This window comes from Balaenoptera ricei, chromosome 4, assembly GCF_028023285.1.
Source record: "Balaenoptera ricei isolate mBalRic1 chromosome 4, mBalRic1.hap2, whole genome shotgun sequence".
Classification (NCBI taxonomy): Eukaryota; Metazoa; Chordata; class Mammalia; order Artiodactyla; family Balaenopteridae; genus Balaenoptera; species Balaenoptera ricei.
In genome coordinates, this window is record NC_082642.1 from 14793534 (window position 1) to 14818231 (window position 24698).

Consider the following 24698-nt stretch of genomic DNA (forward strand, 5'->3'; position numbering starts at 1 on the left):
CCAGGCAGAAGGAAAATGAAACTGCACCAGAAAGATTTCTTCAGTCAACTTCTTCATTCAAAAAGGAAACCAATTTCAATTCAAACAGAAGCCAACTATTACCTCTCCTTTACTTAACTAAATGTTCCATTAGGAGAAATTATTCCCATACCTTTTTGGGAAGGGGTGTCTTTAAGATGGACAATGACTCGGTAATGCAATCCACTATTTCTTCAGCAGCTTCAGCATTATTAAGACAGAAAACCATTGCATCTCCAATATCATTTTTCCTCGGAGTTAACCCCCGCAGAATTTCTTCTAATTTGTCCCTCTGTCTGAATACGAATTTTTTAACTTATAAGTATTTATAAATACAAATTTCAAATGCCATTATAGTTTCTGCTCGCACGTTAATTTCTTTAAAACCCACTCAGATAAAATTCTGAAGACTAAGTTGTGTTAAGTCTGATTTGTGTTACGTATTCCAAATATGTTACATTTTTTTTAAAGAATTTATATGGGGAAGAAAACTATCCCGGGAACTAATAAATTATTTTAGTGACTTTTAGTTTACAAATTAAGTAAATTTTAAATTATAGGCATTTTTTCAAGAGTCTTCGCAAATGTCCCACTCCTATTATCCTATTACACTGAAGAAGAACCTTCATGGCCTTCACTCTCCTTTGAAGGAAGTCTGTTACTTTAGCACTTCTGCATAGGATTAGGACAGGCTATAAAGCAAGGGCTGACAAACTTTTTCTGTAAAGGATCACAGAGTGAATATTTTAGGCTTTGAAAGTCATACAGTCTCTGTCACAGTTACTCAGCTTTGCTGCTATAACACCAAAGCAACCACAGACTACATGCAAAGGGATGGGTATGGCCGTGTTCAAATAAAATTTTATTTACAAAAACAGGAGGTAGCCAGATTTAGCCTATGGGCTGAGTATGCAGATCCCTGGGCAAAAGTAATGATGAACATACATCTTCAGAAGCAAATATACTCTCAAATGCTATAGTTCTCTATCAGCAATGCTCTCACAAACAATGCATCAATGCAACTAGCACTAAGATTTATTGACAGTGAAGTATATAATCCTATAAGCTAAAAATTATTTTGGCCTTTTTTTTTCCCCTTCAGGTATACAGAATTTCCTCTAAACATTTCAATAGTTAAATTTGTTTCTGCTTCTTAAACCAGGCTAACTGCCCTGAAGCAGTGCTGACTGAGCACTAGTAATAACATGTCTCCATGGTGGCCGCACACGGCACTTCATGGAGCAGCTTTGCAGTCACCCATTTGACTTCACTAAGCCATAAAATAACTTTACCTCTTTACGTTGCATTCAAAGAGGCAAGAGTTCTAAGGGCCATGAAATAATTTCTATAAGAATATAAAGTATTCCACTGCTGGAGTACCATCACTTAAGAGATCATCAATAATTTTTATCAGTAGGAAGAGGTCAAGTTGAGTAGGACACACACTTATAATACTTGCCAAGATTTTTAAAACTACAATGCATACGTTAAGAGATGTTACTATTTTAAACAATCACAAATTTTAAAAACCATTTTATTTTAGGGTTAACACATCGTATTAAGACCATTAATTAAAGTGACCATTAAAGCAACTTTTCTGAATATAAAACAAGAAAGGTAAAAATCTTACTCTTCCTTAAGTGCTCCCTTTTTACTAGGCTCCTCTACAAAAGCTTCTGTTTCCTGCTCTTCTGACATCCCATGCAGATATGGATTTAACGGTGGTGGCCTCCAAAAAGATCCATTTTTGAACATACGAAAATCTTCTGTCCGCCACTTAGTTGGAGAATCTCCCTAGTTAAGTGTCCAGAATGTTATTAGAAAGATCTAATACCTCAGAGTCAAAATAACAAAGTAGTTGATTATACTTGCCTGCAGAATAGAATAAAGCTTCCACCTATAGTAAACATGGGCTGGTGTCTGGTTTTCAAATAAGAATCTAAAACAAAAACAAAAAAAAAAATTAAACATTGGATTCTTTAATGGAGAACTATCTTCAAGTAAATATGAACAAATGAGAAATATTATTTGCCTATTTACTTCTAAATAAAACCCAAAGCAAAGATCCCTGAAGAGAAATCCTCACCCACTGCCATCTATCCCTTTCCTCACCCCAACCCCAGACCGCCTTTGTGACTGACACTAATACTCAGAAGGTATGTATGCATCTTGCTGAGTCTTACAATCAGTTTTATTGAACACTATGTGTCGGGTACTGTGTCTGGCAATGGAGAGGTCTTCCCAAGATATAACTTCAAAAGCAGTGGTTTTTAAATGACTTAAGTAAATTGCAAATGAAGTGTTACATATAACTATTTAGAAGATAAGTAGTTTCTTATAAACCTCATTTATTCTACCGTATTTTGCTTATGAAAGACTCTTTCATTGAAAAACACAATGAAAAATATTTTCCTCCTAGAGAATGCTAAAAACAAAGCTATTTAATTAATCAAACCATGGAAATCACTGGAAAATTGACCCAGGCACATTCTAGTCTAATTATTAAAACTGCCTTCTCACCCCATTACGAAAATAACCTCATACTTTTAGGACTTTTTTCTTTGAGTATTTTTAATTCCAAAAAATAATTTTAAAGTATTTTTTAAAATGCACATCTGAGGATAAACAAAATGTGATATATACATGCAATGGAATATTATTCAGCCTTAAAAGGTAAGGAAATTCTGACACATGCTACACCAAGGATGAACCTTGAAGACATTATGCTAAGTGAAATAAGCCAGTCTCAAAAGCACAAATAAGGTATGACTCCACTTAGATGAGGTACCTAGGGTAATCAAATTCACAGAAAGTAGAATGGTGGTTGCCAGGGGCTGAGGGACCAAAGGAATGGGGAGTTATTGTTTAAGGGGTACAGAGTTTCAGTTATGGAAAATGTGAAAAGTTATGGTGATGGTTGCACAACAACATGAATGTACTTAATGCCACTGAACTGTACATATATAAATGGTAAGTTGTATGTTACATGTAAATGTTATTACCACAATAAAAAAAATGCACACCTGAACATAGGATTGTTGATCTCTCTGTTCATAATCATAGCTTCAAACATTGGCCCTTCACGTACAACAAACTCTATCATTCGATGTATCAGGGCGAGCAAATTCCTACAACAACAACACAGTTAAAGAAAATGGATTCAGACCTACCACTAAATAAAACTACACTTGACCTAAGTTACTATAATTGTGCAGAAAAAGATTATTCTGCTGACTAATACAGAATTTTATACCAAGAAAGTAACCTGGAGCATATGTTAATACCTTGTGCATTAAGAGGGAGGGGGGCAATGGGGATAAGGGAGTGGGAGGGGAAGGGAAGGGAAGGGAAGGGAGGGTGGGAAACCACAACACAGCTTCACAGTAATAAAGATTTCAATTTCTAAATACCACTTAATTTTACTTTCCAAATGCAAAACATTAAATTATGAATCACAACTAACTGGAAAGCTGCAAATATATAAAATCAGAAACTTAAAGCTTACATGTTATCATAACCATCTAAAAACTTACACACTATCTCAGTTTTAAAACATTCCTAAACCAAGCACTTTTATAGTGATACTGAAATGTTATATACATGACTATAATTTATAAAAATGCACAACTATTAACAAGTTTAAGGTCTGATTTAATAATTTAAAAAATCCATCCAACTCCTGTGCTTTTCTGGTGCACATATAGCAGATGGAGTTTTTATTGAATCTGACCTTCAATGAGGCAACATCCCTTTGGACCACACTTCAAACTAGTTCACATAGCTCATGACATGTATAATTCTGCCTGTGTGTTCTGAATCAATAAAGCAATTATATTGCCAAAGCCTTAAACGAATGGAGTCCTGTTTCCAAAATATTCCAAAATAAGGGACATGGTGATATGCCCTTCCCATTTTTCATAACAATTACTTCCCAATATTTAAGCCAAAAATAAACATATGTAACTTTTTAGTCGTCATTTTGTTGACTGGGCTTATAAAGTATTTTTAAAATCTGATACCTTATTAGGCTCCAAACACAATTTTAGACATTGATTACAGTGTCAGGCAAAAATGATTCAGCTTATGATAGCTACTTCTGATTTCTCATTTCACCAGTCTCCACCATGTAGAGTTGGCAAATAACAAATGGGAAAAGCAAAAGGATATTGGCTCTTGGTACAAGGCACACACTAAATTACACCTTTAGCATTCCCAGCTCAAATTAAGTTCATGTAACTGCTAGAATATAAATAAATATATAGTTATAGAATAAGACCTTTTTTTTGCTCTATAAAGCCCTGCTTCAGAGTACATGAACAGTAAAATAATTTATCTCATGCTGACTATAATTATTTTTTCAGTTTTCAAACAAACCTACTTAAGTGGACACTAAAATCTCTATAGTGAAAAAATGAATTTTTTTGACCTAATAGAGGTCAAAGAAAAATATGAAGGTTTAATAAATCTTTAACAGAGGGAAAACTATATATTAAAATTATTAATTCAACCTCAAACTGTTAAAACAAAAACCTAAAAGTATCAATTTTAAATCTAAAAATTCTTTCACAGAAGTATTAATTGGTCTGCAAATATGCAGTTCTTGATATCCAAATGAGAATGTATTCTCAACATCCATATGGTTAATGACATTGTTTTAAAAGAAGGGAGATATGGTATTGATTCAGTCCCAAAACTCCCACTGGTATATGTCAAATTAAAGGGAAATTTTATGTATCATAATATATAAAATCAATGACTAGGTGGACAAATACTACACATCCAGAAACTTGCATGAATTAAGTCAAAAGCAACTTGACTTGCATATTAAAGATAGATGAAAAATGATTTAGCAAGTTTAAAACAAAGGATTCATTGTAATGGTGAGTCAAGACTTTACAGCAAAATGTACACTCAAAATTTTGTTTAGAAATAAGCTGAGCCACATATAAAGCTAATACTGGATATATGCTTTTTAAGTGCTGCCAATATACTACTTTCCTGTGAGTGCTTTACCAGTGGAAAAAAAAAACCCACTATAGTTTTAAACAGGCTTGTAACTGATATATCTATTTTTAGAAAATTTAAAGTTTAAAAGAAGTTTTAGAATGTTTCATGATTATTTAAAATCAAAATCTGACAATTAGTCGTTGCTAACTTAAATTCAAGATTCTTAAAGAACTGTAATCATTCTTTTTTCCTTAAGGATTATGTGCTTATTTTTAAAAAGGTGACTTTTCTATCAGAATGAAACAGTGTAGTACAAAAAGATGATATAATTTAAAGTGCATTATTTTATTTTAAAATGGTAATTATCTTATTCTGGGCAACAACAACAAAAAAACAAAAATTGTCTCTCAGTTATAATAAAACCACATTTACTGGAGTCGATCGTACCAATGTCTGGTCAAAACCTGTATACTTTCCCAATCCATCCCATGCTGCTTTCCTGGTCCCCCGCTGCCGCAGACACTTCAGCTGGTGTTGCTCACCAAGGCCAATGTCAAAGAGAATTTGGTATTCTTTTGTGTTCATTTATTATTCAACCAGTGTTGTGTTCCTGTGTTTGGGAAAAGGCTTAGCTTGACTGAGCAAGAGCATACCTACGGCATGAATTCTTTCTTCTGCTTTAACATTATGTTGAAAAAGAAAAAACGGAAGAAAGGAAAATAAAAGAATTCCAAACACCTTTGTTACCATGAAAAAAGTTTCTAGTTATGGTCAGTGTTCACGAGAATAATAGAAATTCCTTCTTAAAATCATTTAGGAAAAATAAAGCTATGCTTTCAGTAAGGAAAACTCAAACTAAGGTTGCATATTAAACACACACAATTCAGAAACCAAGAAAAAAAATAACAGATTGGGTCAAAATGTAACATTATCTAAAATTTAAGATACATTTAAAACACCTATTTTCCCATCCCAATAATCTAATGTTATTAGACTAACAACTCCAGATTAAATCTATTAAACACATTGTAACTACTAAAGCTACAAAATACCCTACATTGTTAACAATAAAACAAAAAAGATAATGACATAAAATTGCAAAGTATACTAAAGTTAGTTAAATTTCACATATCCCCCCCCAAAAAGTACTGGGAAGGAACCATTGCTCAGTCAAGATACTACCTTTTCCTCAACACCATTTTTTTTTTTTAATTCAGAAGGGGATATTGTCTATATTTAGATCAGTAATAATAAAGAAAAACATGTACCTTTCTGTTGGGATAACCACTTTGACTATGGCTTGCGACAGAGTCTGTATATGAAGTCACATCAGATAATAAACATAGAATATGTGAGTATTGTTAACAAGTAACAAGCAAAAATATACATATGCATTGAAAATACTACACATCTAATCACAAGTTTTGCAGGCAATCACTGCATTTGAAGTAATTATACACTAAGCAATTACATAAATGCAAATGGATGTGTTCAGTGAACAGTAAACGTTCACCAAATGCAAAGAATCAGAACATTCCTGCCAGAATGCACATCAATGCACTGAAATAGGTACTACACTGAGAATTATCAGATAAAGATTTTAATTTGTGAAATCATTAACTGTTTGCCTCTGACCATACAGTTTGCTACTTTGTTCCCAAGCCTTTAAAACCAGCCCTGTCATTTTAAGTGTAATTAATTCATAATAGAACCAACAAATTCTTATAACTTGAAATTAAGTTGGTTTTATGTTTAATAAAAAGAAAATACCCTTTGCTTTTACTAGAGTAGCTAACTTTTTAAAAACCATATATGCTCTCAAATATTCTAATACCTTAGATCTTGAAAACGAAGTTATTAGCTAGCTGCCATCCAAACAGTTTAACTATTTAGGAGTCTTTCTAACTGAAAAGGCACTTAACCAAATACAAAGTATCACTTTCTCAAAACAAAGTAAATTTAGATACTACACTTAAGCAAACCTGGATACAACAGTGGACAAAGGAAAAAAAAAAAAAAAACTTAATAAGTGGTCAAAAAAGGAATGATAGCCACAAATAAAAATATGACCTAGTATCCCAATACAGGGTTTCCATGGGCTAAGGCAGGGAACACATCTAAGTTATTTCATTTTCTTTAAGAGATGCCAAACAGAATTACACACACACTTTCTATAAATTGTTGAAAAGAAATACTACCACAGATTTAGTATTTACAAATTAGATGCGGCCCTATGTACATTTTTTAAATTACCTTCTCAAAATCCTCCTTGTTTTTAGGTGGTGGTAACATGGGAGCATTGGGGTTTTTTAACCGCTCTCTAGGCTGCGCATTAAAAGGCAGTCCTGACGGAGGTGGCGGAAGCGTATGTTCCATCATGGAAGGCGGAATGTATATTGGATGTGGAGGAATAGGCACAGCTTTACCCCAACCTAACTTCATTTCAAAAGACATAATCATCTTTCCTAAAAGAAAGAAAAGAAAAGTCACCCTGGTAACTCTCAAAAGAAAATAAAGGCTCTCTGGTGATTTAAATTAATTTTCATGTTTAACCTTTACCTTTCTGGTCCATTTTTCCTCTCGAGTTTTTATAAATACTTTTCAAAACCTAAGCAATATCTGAGTTCTACAGATGGGCTTCCTTACCATTTAAGTTTTTTAAAGCTCTTTCAGCATCTCTTCTATTCATAAAGGCCACAAAGCCACAGTTTCTCTCTCTTGCCCTTTCTTCATCAGTTCTGGGCCACATAATTTTCACGCTGGCCAGGGGCCCAAATCTTCCAAACTCCTGGCACAACATTTCTTCATTCATCTATTAAAAGGCGTAAGATATTTTTGGTAAGCAAAGAGGAAAGAAAAAAGAACTCTATGCAGCACAGAGCAGTTTTTGCAAAATGAGAAGAGACCTAGCAATGCTACAGCTTTCCATTCAAGTACTGGGACCTCTACAAGGGTGAAATCCTGCCTTCATGGGGCATGCACAAATCTTTTCACACCAGAAACATTCTGTTTTATGTAAGTGGCCGGGTGGAGAGGCTGGGTGGCTGGAGAAATCAAAAGCACACCTTTACCTTCACTCTTCCTCCTTCTGAGATCCTGCACCTAAAATACGCTTTCTACAGCAATGGTTTGTTCAGCATTTAGCAACCTTTTTCAGGCAGCAATAATTACCACACTTAAGTCAAGGAGGAAATATTTGTTGGCAATGAAAGAAATAAAGGATCTGGTCACTTTTTCTTTTTCCAGCACCCAGCTGCCAGTGTAATCAAGAACAGAGAAAACAAAAAAGGGTAAATATGCAATGAGGTCCAAAATATATAGTATTTTTTAAAAGATCTTACTATGCAGAACAACCACTATATTCCCCATAACAATTAAGAATGAAGCAGGGGAAAGAATTAAAATATAAAAGACTAAGCAGAAATATTACTTTGCTATTATTAAGATGAAAAAAGAAAGAAATCCATAAGGAAGTAGGCTATGCATCAGAAGGGGACAGTCTCAAAAGAATATTGTCTACCACTGGTCATATCCTGATAGATAAAATCAGCACCTAGCAAAACATTTCAAAATCAGAGGACAGTCCAGTTACAGCAAGAGGAGACAGGGACTTCCCTGGCGGCACAGTGGTTAAGAATGTGCCTGCCAATGCAGGGGACACGGGTTTGAGCGCTGGTGTGGGAAGATCCCACATGCCGCGGAGCAACTAGCCTGTGCACCACAACTACAGTGCCCAGGTGCTGCAACTACCACATGCCTAGAGCCCGTGCTCCGCAACAGAGAACCCACCACAACAGAGAAGCCACCACAACAAGAAGCCCGCACACCACCACGAAGAGTAGCCCCCACTCACTGCAACTAGAGAAAGCCTGCGCACAGCAAGGAAGACCCAACGCAGCCAAAAATATTTAAAAGAAATAATAATAAGAAGAGCAAAGCTAAATAAATGTATTTTAAAAAAAAAAGAAAAGAAAAGAAAAGAAAGAAAGGGGAGACAAGCCCTTAGGAATTGTAGCAAGAAAATTCGGCCCATACCGCTAAGGCTCAATTTCACAAGATAATTTTAGAGACTTATCTAGTTCCACCACATCTGCTTACTTCAGATTCTTGACTTCATTTTTTTTAATGACTGACAAAGCAGTTTTCCTACAAAAGTATACAGCATATGAGCCAACATTCATCTTACTTTTCTAATATTACCTGTGGATTAATGTTTCCAAGGTATAAATTAGTAGTGCTTGGATCTCCTACATCATGTGAGCCAGGTGCATAATCATCGAGAACTAGGACAAAGAGAAGAAAAAATTATAACCTGCAAAATACAAAGTTTGGACAATTTCTATGAATTAAAAAAAGCAAAAAACTGTATTACCACCAGATGATCTATTTCTTCTTGAAGGCGCATCCACTTTAAAAGGGGGAAAAGAAAACAATTCTTAGTTTTTGGAATAGTTCGTCACAAAAACAAACATTAAAATAAATGTCACTTACTAGAACGACGCTGACCATCAGAATCTGACTGAGGCGGCTCAAATCGACTTAACCTGCCTTTTGTTTTATGTCTCTCATCACGCTCTTCTTGAATTCTGTTGAAAATATATATAATCACTAATAACGAGCCAAAATTTGTTTGTTCACATTTAATAACAGAACTTATCCAGGTATCATCTTGAAATAACCTGAAATATTTGTGTGTAATGCCAGTACTGACAACGAAGATTAAAGAGTCCCTCAGCTGCAAGTCATGAGCAAACTTCTGATATATCATGTAAGCAGTGGAATACAAAGCCCACTTTTAAGGTGAGAAGGAAATTCAACATTAAAACCACTTAATTTGTTCTTTCTTAACTAAAGGTTGACCACTCCTCACCCATATCTCAGTGACTATATTGTTTCCACTGCAAACAGGACTCTGGACATTAGTTAAATCAATTTAATTGCATCCACATAATAGAAGCAACCTAGATGCTGGACAAAATGCTAATTTCATTTTCAAACATAACCCACAAAATATCTAAAACAGCTTCATGGTAAGCCAGTTACTAAAAACAAATTGGTAGACTACATTCTTCATATGTGCATCTGTAAGTATCAGCTCAAAATATCTATGAGAGCCATTCTCAACACCATAAAACTTACTGTTTCAATTCTTCTTTGAAGAGTTCCAAATTGCTTTTTTTCTTTTCTTTCTCGCCTTTCTTCAGTGGCTATGAAGGATATGATAAGTTATACTTCAAAGAAAACAAGGTTAAACAAAACTAATGGTTCGATAATCAGATCACTTTAAATAAACTTTTATTTTAGTGCCAATTATGATCTAAATATTTAAATTAAAAAGAAAGAATGCTTCTGTTACCACTGAACTTTCCTTCCTATTTTCTAAAACTGAGAATTTAACACATTATTAAAACAACAAGCAGCAGTCTTAAAGGAGCTACCAACTTTATCCCCTGCCCCGCCCCCCGCCCAAAGCGTACAATACTTAGGCCAGAATACTGTTGGAAGGGTACTGGAGGGAAAATTAATAAACATAAAGTAACTGAACTGCCATGTAAATAACTGCCATGAACAACTACCAAAAATATGCACCCTTCAAAACAATCACCCTAGAAGGAAATGAATTACTGAAACAAACAGTAACACCGCTGGAATTCCTCTCTTAAAACTGCTTCCAAAAATGCTTTTGGAATCCCTCTTTTGAAAGTGCCAAAATAATTCAATGGGGGAGGATAGTCTTTTTAACAAATGGAAGTACGGAAATTGAATATCCACCCATAAAAAAGAATGAGGTTGGACCTCTACCTCATACCATATATAAAAATTAACTCAAAAGGTTCACAGACCTAAATATAAGACCTAAAAACACAGGAGTGAATCATCATGAGCCTGAATTCGGCAATAGTTTCTTAGATATGACACCATGAGAAACAAAAGAAAAAGCAACAACAAAAAACTGATAAACTTCATTAAAATTAAAAGCTTTTGTTCTTCAAAGGACACTAACAAAAAAGGGCAAAGCCAAACCACAAACTGGGAGAAAACAACACAGTTGATAAGAGACTTGACTCTAGAAGCTGTAAAATACTCTTACAACTCAACAATAAAAAGACAAATAACTCAATTAAAAACTGCGCCAAGGATCTGAAAAGACATTTCTCTACAGAAGACTCCAAGTGCATGATAAATGAAATGGTGCTCAACATCACAGGCAAGTGCAAATCAAAACCACAATTATGCACAACTTCACACCCACTAAGTTGACTAAAATAATTTTAGCAAGTGGTGATGAAGATGTAGAAAAATTGGAACACTCATATACACTGCTGATGGGACTGTGAAGTGGTACAGCTACTTTGGAAACAGTATGGCAGTTTCTCAAAAGGTTAAACAATTAGTGACCATATGACCAGCAATTCCACTCCTAGGAATATAAGAGAATTAAGAATATATGTCCACACAAAAGCCTATACATGAATGTTTTCAGAAGCATTACTCATAATGGCCAAAAAGTAGAAACAACCCAAATGTCCATCAAGTAATAAACGGATCAGCAATATGAGGTATATCTGCAAAATGGAATGTTATTCAACCATAAAAAGGAACAAAGTACTGATACATACACCAAAATGTAGATGAACTTTGAAACATTATGCTAAAAAGCCAGACACAAAAGGCCGTATGCTGTATGATTCCATCTGCATGAAATGTCCAGAACAGGCAAATCCAAAGAAATAGAAAGTAGATTAGTGGTTGCCAGAGGTTAGGGATGACTGAAATTAAGTATAAGGTTTCCTTCTGGGATGATAAAAATGCTTCAAAATTAGAGATTAGTGACTGTTGCACAACTATCAACATACGTCAAAAAAACACTTAATAAAGCTGTTTTTTAAGTTGCTTTCGGAGCTATTTTAAAAGTCACAGAAGAAAAATCAGTCTCACTATTCAGCATAATCACATTTCCTCAAATTTGGCTCCAAATGACAAGACCCACATCTACCTACCATCCCCCATGAAAAATCCCACTCTCAAAACATAAAGACTTTCTAACACTGAGAATATTTAAAGGAAAGTGTCACTAGTTCTAATAGTAAATCCAAATAAATTCCAAAAATGTTCCAGGCAACAGACACATTGTTGGAGTACACAGTCTTCCAAAGTAATTGATACTACACATGCTGACATTTAAATACCCAAGTTCAGCACTGCTTAAAAAGACAATCCCATTATTTTATATTTATGCCTAAACTATAGCTGACTTTCAACTTGCAGTATGCTATGAGTAACAGCAAATGTTCACTGCTCAACAAACATAGAAAGAGTATCATCTATGCGCCCTAATTTATTATCTCTCATCTAGGAAGGTTAAACATCAAAACTCAACATCTACTACCAAAATAGTTAGAAACGAGAAACCAAAGTCCTGCTTACAGTGGAAGTACAGAAAATATTACTGGCAGTGTCATCTCTGAACATAAACGGTCACTTATTTAAGTATGACTTACAGGTTTTTTGGTTTCTATCACAAGAAGAGATGGTGGTCTTTCATTGGATGACTGATTTGGAGGATTTTTTTGATCTGCAAATCTTGAGGATGGCTTATAGATTTTACCTCTTTTTTCATCTGTTTCATGTTCTTCTGAAATTTAAAATACTAAGTTTCAAAACTAATTTCACATTATGTGGATTTTGTTTACTTACTATTTTTATTAAAAATAAACACAACTTAGTAAAATGCTTTCAGCATTAAGATATATCACTAGTAACAAAATATGAAATTTAATTCAAATATTATTCAAATATTACTGCCTTACTCTCAAAAATACTAATTTAATCATTTTATAGTAAACCTATAAAACCTGTAAAATGCTACTTTGGAAAACAGTACAGCAGTTTCTCAAAAGGTTAAACAAATAGTTACCATATGAGTAGTAACTCCACTCCTAGGAATATACAGTAAAACTATAAAATACTTGAAAATGTTTGCAAAGTTCTCTGCCATCTTGAAACCTGAAAGGTACTAAAAACATTTTTAAAACTTATCTGGCTCCAATTTGTCATTAATCCACATTTGGCCATTAATTTTACTAATCATTATCACCACTAGAGGGTGCTGATAGAAAGGAAACATGAAACTCAAAAGCAATTCAACCAAGACTTTTTGGGTTTGCTCAAGGACTATAATATTCACACTAACCTTTAGCTGCATTAACAACACCTCCGCGCACAAACGTTTTCACTTTATTACCATCACTTCCTTCAAAGGCAGCAAGAAATTCCTCATAAATTTCAGCAGCTGCCTTTTCATCCTCCTAAATACACACGAAAATATTAACATCACTTGATATAAAAATTACTGTACATACGGTGAAACTCATCCAAGAATAATGTAAACAAAACCTCTCCCTCCAATGGGGAAAGCAGGTTATTAAGCAACCTTAACAGGCAGTAATATCTAATGCTTAGTAGATATTTAAGATACTAATTAACACTGGAATTAAGAGGGGCTTTGCTCCTCTACAGGTAATTTGTGGAACAAGAAAAGGACCCACTAAATAAATCTGTTTAGAGAAAATTCAAGGGTCCAACCGTATGACGATTGACTACACAAAATGTATTATTCTATTAATGTTTATGACATTTCTAAGGCACAACAGTTTAACTCTGAATATAAACATTTCCTTCACAAACCACTGAAGACATGAGTATTAGAAGTCTGAAGAAGCAGTATCTCCAGACAGTTGGCATTAAAGAAAAAAACCTCAAAAGAACCTTGACAATTATAACTATTCTAAATGTCCCCAAAACATGTACAAGTAGGAACGCCAATAGAACAGAATAGAAAATATAGAAATAAATCCAACAGCACGTGGAAATTTAGTATTCAATAAAAGGGGCCTCTCAAATCAGTGGAGAATAGATGGACTTTTCAATGAATGATGGTGGGATAATTTGATAGTTATTTGAAAAAAAGATAAAAATGAACCAATTCTTCACATCACATACCAAGAAAAATTGCAAATGAATCAGATTTAATTTTTTTAAAATGTAAGTATTGGGAAAAACATGAGGAAATTCCTTTAAAAGCTTGGAGTAAAAAAATGTAAACTGAAAAACCAGAAATCATAAGACTGATAATAAATCTGGCCATATAACAAAAAATAGTTTCTGCATGGAAAAAAAACACCAGAAGCAAAATAAAAAGGCAATCAACAAACTGAGTAAAAACACTGTACCTTATGTCATAGACAAGTGTTACAATATACATAATACAGGAGTTTCTAAAAACAGAGATATCCTACTAACTTAGAGAAATATTGGTTTAGATATGAGCAGACAGTTCAAAAAATCAAACACAAGAAAAATTGTTCAACCTTACTTACAAGAGAAATGCAAATTTAAAACTACACCGAGATACAATTTTTCACTTAGCAGATTTGCAAAAGTCCTTCAAAAATATTGGCAAGGCTATGGGGAACCAACCTCTCAAACACTGCTTATAGGGATGCAAAATGGACCTGCCCATATATATGAGAGACCAATTTAACACTATCTAGCAGAATTACAGCTATGCATTTACCATTCAACCCAGTAATCTCACTTACAGGAATATATCCTAAAGATACACTAGGAATAAACCCATATTCCTAACACTATCCCTAAGCGCACTACTGGAAACGGCAAAAGACCAAAACACAAATGCCCTCAATAGGCATTGTAGTGAATGTAGGATTTCAGTGAATAAACTATGGCATATCTATAGAGCTATAAAAAAAGAACAAGCAATATTTCAATATACTTGCAGTAATCTGAGATATAATGTTAAGTGAAAAAAGCAAGGTGGAGAAAAGTGTACTGAATATAGCAAGCTATTGTTCATCTAAGAAAGAGCAGGCACAATATACATTTATACAAACTTGCTTATACAAAAAGAATAGACCAGAAAATAATCAAAACTCTTACAAAGAAGAGAGGAAATGGTGGAGGGGACAGCGATAAAGCTGGACTTCTCCGAATATATCTTGTGTTATAGACTTAACTTGGGGTGGGAGCTTAGAATACCCTGGAGGTCAAGAATCTTTCAAAAACATTTCTCTACTATCCATACACTTAACGCCTCCTTAGACACACTTATAAAGATAACTAAAAATACATTTTAAGCATTACCTTCTTCTTTAATTCTTCTTGCTCCTTCTTACTTAAAGTTCGCTTAGCTGTACTCATTTTTCCAATACTGAATGCTTTAAGTTTGTTTTCTAGAAGAGGCTGTGAAAAGAAAGAAAAAGCACACCTTTACATACACATTCTCAATTTAACTTACTAACCTCAAGGTTAGTAACTTACAAAAGCCATTTTTAAATACATAAAGTAAAAAAACACAGAGAGACACAAAGGCCTAGAACTCATGCAACCTACTTGGCGGCAAAAATAAAAGCACTTGAGGAAGGAAAGTATAGATGTTTTTGGGCAAAAGAAGCAGTGATAGAAAACAGATATTCAAATAGGGAGAAAGAGGCATCTATTTCCATGGTTCAGTAGCAGGAATCATTACCATCTAGAACCCCCAATTCAGGTACAAAAATCGCATCACTTCCTTTTGTAATTCAGTAAATTACCTAATTCTTCATCAACAAAACTGACGTTTATGAACAAAATAATTTCATTTTCATTGCTGGGAAAATATCACATACTGTGTTCTAGGTTTCAGACAAGTAAACAGTCATCAATTAATTCTGAATATGAGAAAACAGTATTTTAATGAATTCTTCATTTATGTAACTTAGAAGCAATTTCCTTGTAAATATGGTTTGAACAAATTGTAGACTTTTAATTGTTCAGTTGTTTATTTGAATGATAATTTTGAGTCATAAACTTTTAAAAGAGAGGAATGTTTATTAAATACAGCCTAGAATGGTTCAAGATGGCAGAGTAGGACGTGCTCTCACTCCCTCTTGCAAGAGCACAGGAATCACAACTAACTGCTGAGCAATCATCAACAGGAAGACACTGGAACTCACCATAAAAGATACCCCACATCCAAAGACAAAGGAGAAGCCACACTGCGACTTGTAGGAAGGGCGCAATCACAATAAAATCAAATCCCATAACTGCTGGGTGGGTGACTCACAAACTGGAGAACCCTTATACCACAGAAGTCCACCCACTGACATGAAAGTTCTGAGCCCCACGTCAGGCTTCCTAACCTGGGGGTCCGGCAACGGGAGGAGGAATTCCTAGAGAATCAGACTTTGCAGGCTAGCAGGAACTGACTGCAGGACTTCGACAGGACTGGGGGAAATGGAGACTCCACTCTTGGAGGGCACAAAGTAGTGTGTGCATCGGGATCCAGGGGAAGGATTAGTGATCCCAAGGGAGACCGAACCAGACCTACCTGCTAGTGTTGGAGGGTCTCCGGCAGAGGCGGGGGGTGGCTGTGCCTCACCGTGAGGACAAGGACACTGGCAGCAGCTCTGGGAAGTACTCTTTGGTGTGAGCCTTCCCAGGGTCTGCCATTAGCCCCACCAAAGAGCCTGGGTAGGCTCCAGTTTTGGGTCACCTCAGGCCAAACAGCCAACAGGGAGGGATTCAGCCCCACCCATCAAAAGACAAGGGGATTAAAGTTTTACTGAGCTCTGCCCACCAGAGCACACCCAGCTCTACCCACCATCAGTCCCTCCCATCAGGAAACTTGCACAAGCCTCTCAGATAGCCTCATCCACCAGAGGGCAGAGAGCAGAAGCAAGAACAACTACAATCCTGCAGCCTGTGGAACAAAAACCACGTTCACAGAAAGACAGACAAGATGAAAAGGCAGAGGGCGATGTACCAGATGAAGGAATAAGATAAAATTCCAGAAAAACAACTAGATGAAGTGGAGATAGGCAACCTTCTAGAAAAAGAATTCAGAATAATGATAGTGAAGATGATCCAGGACCTCGGAAAAAGAATTGAGGCAAAGATCGAGAAGATGCAAGAAATGTTTAACAAAGACCTAGAAGAATAATAGAAAAAACAAACAGAGATGAACAATACAATAACTGAACTGAAAAATACACTAGAAGGAATCAATAGCAGAATAACTGAGGCAGAAGAACAGGTAAGTGACCTAGAAGACAGAATGGTGGAATTCACTGCCATGGAACGGAATAAAGAAAAAAGAATGAAAAGAAATGAAGACAGCCTAAGAGACCTCTGGGACAACATTAAACGCAACAACATTCACATTATAGAGGTCCCAGAAGGAGAAGAGAGAGAGAAAGGACCCCAGAAAATATCTGAAGAAATTATAGGTGAAAACTTCCCTAACATGGGAAAGGAAACAGCCACCTAAGTCCAAGAAGAGCAGAAGTCCCAGGAAGGATAAACCCAAGGAGAAACACGCCGAGACACATAGTAATCAAAGTGGCAAAAATTGAAGACAAAGAAAAATTATTGAAAGCAACAAGGGAAAAAAGACAAATAACATAACATACACGGGAACTCCCATAAGGTTAACAGCTGATTCCTCAGCACAAACTCTACAAGCCAGAAGGAAGTGGCAGGACATATTTAAAGTGATGAAAGGGAAAAACCTACAACCAAGATTACTCTACCTGGCAAGGATCTCATTCAGATTCGATGGAGAAATCAAAAGCTTTACAGACAAGCAAAAGCTAACAGAATTCAGCACCACCAAACCAGCTCTACAACAAATGCTAAAGGAACTTCTCTAAGTGGAAAACACAAGAGAAGGACCTACAAAAACAAACCCAAGGGGCTTCCCTGGTGGCGCAGTGGTTGAGAATCTGCCTGCCAATGCAGGGGACACGGGTTCGAGCCCTGGTCTGGGAAGATCCCACATGCCGCGGAGCAACTGAGCCCGTGAGCCACAATTACTGAGCCTGCGCGTCTGGAGCCTGTGCTCCGCAACGAGAGGCCGCGATAGTGAGAGGCCCGCGCACCGCGATGAAGAGTGGCCCCCACTTGCCGCAACTAGAGAAGGCCCTCGCACAGAAACGAAGACCCAACACAGCCATAAATAAATAAATAAATAGAAATTTAAAAAAAAAAAAAAACAAACCCAAAACAGTTAAGAAAATGGTCATAGGAACATACATATCGATAATTACCTTAAACGTGAATGGATGAAATGCTCCAACCAAAAGACACAGGCTTGCTGAATGGATACAAAAACGAGACCCATATATATATGCTGTCTACAAGAGACCCACTTCAGACGTAGGAACACATACAGACTGAAAGTGAGAGGATGGAAAAAGATATTCCATGCAAATGGAAATCAAAAGAAAGCTACAGTAGCAATACTCGTATCAGATCAAATAGACTTTAAAATAAAGAATGTTACAAGAGACAAGGAAGGACACTACATAACGATCAAGGGATCAATCCAAGAAGAAGATATAACAATTATAAATATATATGCGCCCAACATAGGAGCACCTCAATATATAAGGCAACTGCTAACAGCTATAAAAGAGGAAGTGGACAGTAACACAATAATAGTGGGGGACTTTAACACCTCACTTACACCAATGGACAGATCATCCAAACAGAAAATTAATAAGGAAACACATGCTTTAAATGACACAACAGACCAGATAGATTTAATTGATATGTATAGGACATTCCATCCAAAGACAACAGAATACACTTTCTTCTCAAGTGCCCATGGAACATTCTCCAGGATAGATCACATCTTGGGTCACAAATCAAGCCTTGGTAAATTTAAGAATATTGAAATCGTATCAAGTATCTTTTCTGACCACAACACTATGAGACTAGATATCAATTACAGGATAAAAACTGTAAAAAATACAAACACATGGAGGCTAAACAATATGTTACTAATTAACCAAGAGATCATTGAAGAAATCAAAGAGGAAATCAAAAAATACCTAGAGACAAATGACAATGAAAACACGATGATCCAAAACCTATGGGATGCAGCAAAAGCAGTTCTAAGAGGGAAGTTTATAGCAATACAATCCTACCTCAAGAAACAACAAACATCTCAAATAAACACTCTAACCTTACGCCTAAAGGAACTAGAGAAAGAAGAGCAAACAAAACCCAAAGTTAGTAGGAGCAAAGAAATCATAAAGATCAGAGCAGAAATAAATGAAATAGAAATGAAGAAAACAATAGCAAAGATCAATAGAACTAAAAGCTGGTTCTTTGAGAAGATAAACAAAATTGATAAACCATTAGCCAGACTCATCAAGAAAAAGAGGGAGAGGACTCAAATCAATAAAATTAGAAATGAAAAAGGAGAAGTTACAACAGACACTGCAGAAATACAAAGCATCCTAAGAGACTACTACAAGCAACTCTATGCCAATAAAATGGACAACCTGAAAGAAATGGACAAATTCTTACAAAGGTATAACCTTCCAAGACTGAACCAGGAAGAAATAGAAAATATGAACAGACCAATCACAAGTAATGAAATTGAAACTGTGATTAAAAATCTTCCAACAAACAAAAGTCCAGGACCAGATGGCTTCACAGGTGAATTCTATCAAACATTTAGAGAAGAGCTAACACCCATCCTTCTCAAACTCTTCCAAAAAATTGCAGAGGAAGGAACACTCCCAAACTCATTCTATGAGGCCACCATCACCCTAATACCAAAACCAGACAAAGATACTAGAAAAAGGGCTTCCCTGGTGGCACAGTGGTTAAGAATCCGCCTGCTAATGCAGGGGACACGGGTTCGAGCCCTGGTCTGGGAAGATCCCACATGCCGCGGACCAACTAAGCCCGTGAGCCACAACCACTGAGCCTGTGCTCCGCAACGGGAGAGGCCGCAACAGTAAGAGGCCTGCACACCGCGATGAAGAGTGGCCCCCGCTCGCCGCAACTGGAGAAAGCCCTCACACAGAAATGAAGACCCAGCACAGCCAAAAATAAATAAATAAATAAATTTATTTTTTTTAAAAAAAAGATACTACAAAAAAAGAAAATTACACACCAATATCACTGATGAATATAGATGCAAAAATCCTCAACAAAATACTAGCAAACAGAATCCAACAACACATTAAAAGGATCATACACCATGATCAAGTGGGATCAATGTGATACACCATGTTAACAAACTGAAGAAGAAAAACCATATGATCATCTCAATAGATGCAGAAAAAGCTTCTGACAAAATTCAACACCCATTTATGACAAAAACTCTCCAGAAAGTGGGCATAGAGGGAACCTACCTCAACATAATAAAGGCCATATATGACAAACCCACAGCAAACATCATTCTCAATGGTAAAAAACTGAAAGCATTTCCTCTAAGATCAGGAACAAGACAAGGATGTCCACTCTCGCCACTATTATTCAACATAGTTTTAGAAGTCCTAGCCACAGCAATCAGAGAAGAAAAAGAAAGGAAAGGAATACAAATTGGAAAAGAAGAAGTAAAACTGTCACTGTTTGCAGATGACATGATACTACACATAGAGAATCCTAAAGATGCCACCAGAAAACTACTAGAGCTAATCAATGAATTTGGTAAAGTTGCAGGATACAAAATTAATGCACAGAAATCTCTTGCATTCCTATACACTAATGATGAAAAATCTGAAAGAGAAATGAAGGAAACACTCCCATTTACCACTGTATCAAAAAGAATACCTAGAAATAAATCTACCTAGGGAGACAAAAGACCTGTATGCAGAAAACTATAAGACACTGATGAAAGAAATTAAAGATGATACAAACAGATGGAGAGATATACCATGTTCTTGGATTGGAAGAATCTATATTGTGAAAATGACTATACTACCCAAAGCAATCTATAGCTTCAATGCAATCCCTATCAAATTACCAATGGCATTTTTTTACAGAACTAGAACAAAAAATCTTAAAATTGGTATGGAGACACAAAAGGCCCTGAATAGCCAAAGCAGTCTTGAGGGAAAAAAAACAAAGCTGGATGAATCAGACTCCCTTACTTCAGACTATACTACAAAGTTACAGTAATCAAGACAGTACTGTACTGGCACAAAAACAGAAATATAGATCAATGGAACAGGATAGAAAACCCAAAGATAAACCCACGCACCTGTGGTCAACTAATCTATGACAAAGGAGGCAAGGATATACAATGGAGAAAAGACAGTCTCTTCAATAAGTGGTGCTGGGAAAACTGGACAGCTACATGTAAAAGAATGAAATTAGAACACTCCCTAACACCATGCACAAAAATAAACTCAAAATGGATTAGAGACCTAAATATGAGACCAGACACTATAAAGCTCTTAGAGGAAAACATAGGAAGAGCACTCTTTGACATAAATCACAGCAAGATCTTTTTTGATCCACCTCCTAGAGTAATGGAAATAAAAATAAAAGTAAACAAATGGGACCTAATGAACCTTAAAAGCTTTTGCAAAGCAAAGGAAACTACAAACAAGACGAAGAGACAACCCTCAGAATGGGAGAAAATATTTGCAAACAAATCAATGGACAAAGGATTAATCTCCAAAACATATAAACAGCTCATGCAGCTCAATATTAAAAAAAACAACCAACCCAATCGAAAAATGGGCAGAAGACCTAAACAGATATTTCTCCAAAGAAGACATACAGATGGCCAAGAAGCACATGAAAAGCTGCTCAACATTACTAATTACTAGAGAAATGCAAATCAAAACTACAATGAGGTATCACCTCACACCAGTTAGAATTGGCATCATCAGAAAATCTACAAACAACAAATGCTGGAGAGGGTGTGGAGAAAAGGGAATCCTCTTGCACTGTTGGTGGGAATGTAAACTGATATAGCCACAATGGAGAACAGTATGGAGGTTCCTTAAAAAACTAGAAATAGAATTACCATATGACCCAGCAATCCCACTACTGGGCATATACCCAGAGAAAACCATAATTCAAAAACACACATGCACCCCAATGTTCATTGCACCACTATTTACAATAGCCAGGTCACGGAAGCAACTTAAATGCCCATCAACAGACGAATGGATAAAGAAGATGTGGTACATACATACAATGGAATATTACTCAGTCATAAAAAGGAACAAAACTGGGTCATTCGTAGAGATGTGAATGGATCTAGAGACTGTCATACAGGGTGAAGTTAAGTCAGAAAGAGAAAAACAAATATCGTATATTAACGCATATATGTGGAACCTAGAAAAATGGCACAGATGAACTGGTTTGCAGGGCAGAAACTGAGACACAGATGTAGAGAACAAACGTATGGATACCAAGGGGGGAAAGTGGCGGGGGGTGGTGGTGGTGGGATGAATTGGGAGATTGGGATTGACATATATACACTAATATGTATAAAATGGATAACTAATAAGAACCTGGTGTATAAAACAATAAAATAAAATTCAAAAATACAGCGTAAAATACTAATCTGTAGTTGAAATCTGAAGGTTTCTCTCTCACCTACCAAAATGAGAAGTTAAACAATTATGAAATTAAACTATCAATCCCTTGGTTATTAAACAGGCTTGCCCTTGGCAAGATACAAAATGGAAAAGTAATATTGCTGCGAACTACTTCAAGGTTACATTAAAATCCCTTTAAAAAAAATAAAGCAGTTCATAACTCAAAAGTCAATACTGGGTTTCACGAACACATTCAAAGTAAATTTTTTCCCAAAATAGAAAGGAAAATGTTTTGCCATCATTCAGCACCTTTGGTTTCAACTTCTGAAGTTTAAACAAATGGTAAAATTACATACAAATTCAATGAGAAACATAATTTTACAAAGCAAAATTTCTGTCCTCAATTTTATTTATATCCTAAGAGCTAAACTTAGACACCTAAGAGAGAAATGGTTAAGGAAATTATGGAATACTTACTCAAAAAATATAATCATCCATTAAAAAGTCTGTTTATAGAGTTTTTTCTAAAATTAAAAAAAATTAGACCTGAAGAATCTTTTAAAATGTGTTCCTGTAAAATGGACCTCAGCAAAGTAAAAATATATTTATGCTTAAAAATATTAAACAAGAAAAATAAAGTGTTATCAGTATCAATACTGGCTGGTAATGACTGTCCTCTTTATTATATTTTCCAAATTTAACCATGACAAGAAAACATTATTTGAAATTTAAAAAAGACTAAAAGAACACGAGAGTCCTTTGCAGATACAGGCAGTGAAGATGCTCCTGCTCTGGGTGCTTGCATCGCCCTGGGAACTGCACTGACCAGAGTGAATAGCACCTGCTCCTGTTAGCTTCCCAGGCTGGGACTATGTGTAAGCTGAGAACAAGAAGTGTGTTTTAATCATCTGTGTATTTCCAGTGACTGGCCTCTGGCACTTGGTTCAGTAAAGGTTTGGCATAAGGGGAGAACAATAAATCTATTAACCATTTTACATTCAAAACACTCCTTGATTTTTTAAAATAAAATTAAAATTTTTAAATGAAACATATCTTGCATATGAGCTAAAAACCCTTTCCTTAATGAGTTTGAATTTATTGTTAACCCAAACAGAATAATGAATTCTATTTTCAAATAGTACAAGATGAAACAACAAGTACAAAACCAAGATATTCAACTACCAAATTCAATCAAGGGCAGATCAAAATCATTATCTATCCTTTCTTATCTTTATCAACACTTACTCTTGAGAGATTCTGATGAGGAGAGTCACAAACGTTTTCACGGGCACTTTCATTCCTATAATTATGTTTTCTTGGGCTCTTAGGTCGTGTCCGACTTGGCATATCACTATCTGAGGGTCCAGATGCATCCATCTTTGAGAAAAGGAAAACGAGTTTTTAAAAATCATATATGTAGTACTGAAACTAGAATCAACCCAAATGTTCAAATATTGACAAACTTCATTTTACACTATCAAAATATTTCACTAATTATCCCTTAATCCCATCCCTTAATACCACTGATTTCATCAGAAACGTTCTTAAGCACAGAAAGTTTTCAATAATTCTAACTTGCACTTGAAAGATCAAATTTTATATCACTAACAAATAGTTGTTTTCCTTAAAAGAACAGGTTAGTTTCCTTCATTTTCAAGAAAATATCTGCCAAACACCCAAGTCTGACTAACCACAGTTTGTCTGTCAGTTGTACCTTCAAGTAAAAATGGTATTCCATGAAAGAAGGAGCCAGTTTTATTTCACAACTTAAACAATCCCACAAGTATTACTTTTCCTTAAGACAAACACCACACTCTGGCAAGCAGAAGTGCCTTATATGTGCCTCCCACTTCATCACTCAGAACGTTAAAAACACCCATACACAAGGACAAGATTTAATATTAATAATTTTTACTGCTTCATCAAGAACATTCTTAAGTGAAACTAGCATATTTTTACTGTGTCTGGTGGGGAAGAACACAATGACTACTAAGCACATTTTGGTGACACTGCCTTGATGCATGCTAAGGTGCCAACAGTTTACCCATCAATTGCTTTCGCACCATTAGTGCAAATGTCAACACAGTGATGGCAAATGATGTCTTAGTGTTATTACAAAATAGTTCTGAATTCAGCCACCCTGAAAAATTCTCAGCAACCCCAGGGGTCTGAAGACCACACTTTTAGCACTGCTATAATAACACATGTAAAGGAAAGTTTATCACAGTATTATTCAAAATGTCAAAAAGCTTGAAACAAAACGTCTATGCCCATCAACAGAGAAACAGCTTAATAAATAATTGCACCTCCCCCATGGAACATTAAGATGCCATTAGAAAGACTAGATTAGAGCTGTATCTGTTGACTTGCAGGGATTTG

General features: G+C 35.6%; 1 protein-coding gene across 4 annotated transcripts in view; it reads right to left on the minus strand.

Annotated features, from left to right (window-relative positions):
* The window catches only part of U2SURP (U2 snRNP associated SURP domain containing), a 55234-nt gene that overhangs the window by 21970 nt on the left and 8566 nt on the right, over window positions 1-24698 (minus strand). For 2 of the 4 annotated variants that reach the window (XM_059920161.1, XM_059920159.1), the window contains exons 3-17: window positions 23565-23696; window positions 15130-15228; window positions 13160-13274; window positions 12468-12601; window positions 10105-10172; window positions 9457-9551; window positions 9338-9373; window positions 9166-9248; window positions 7612-7777; window positions 7219-7430; window positions 6234-6277; window positions 3042-3146; window positions 1891-1957; window positions 1649-1812; window positions 152-314 (exon numbers count right to left, since the gene is read on the minus strand). In XM_059920161.1, the coding sequence (XP_059776144.1) occupies window positions 152-314; window positions 1649-1812; window positions 1891-1957; window positions 3042-3146; window positions 6234-6277; window positions 7219-7430; window positions 7612-7777; window positions 9166-9248; window positions 9338-9373; window positions 9457-9551; window positions 10105-10172; window positions 12468-12601; window positions 13160-13274; window positions 15130-15228; window positions 23565-23696 (1683 nt within the window). Of the gene's footprint in view, window positions 1-151; window positions 315-1648; window positions 1813-1890; window positions 1958-3041; window positions 3147-6233; window positions 6278-7218; window positions 7431-7611; window positions 7778-9165; window positions 9249-9337; window positions 9374-9456; window positions 9552-10104; window positions 10173-12467; window positions 12602-13159; window positions 13275-15129; window positions 15229-23564; window positions 23697-24698 lie in introns of those variants that run through there. The other 2 variants (XM_059920160.1, XM_059920162.1) reach the window with 2 other exon arrangements.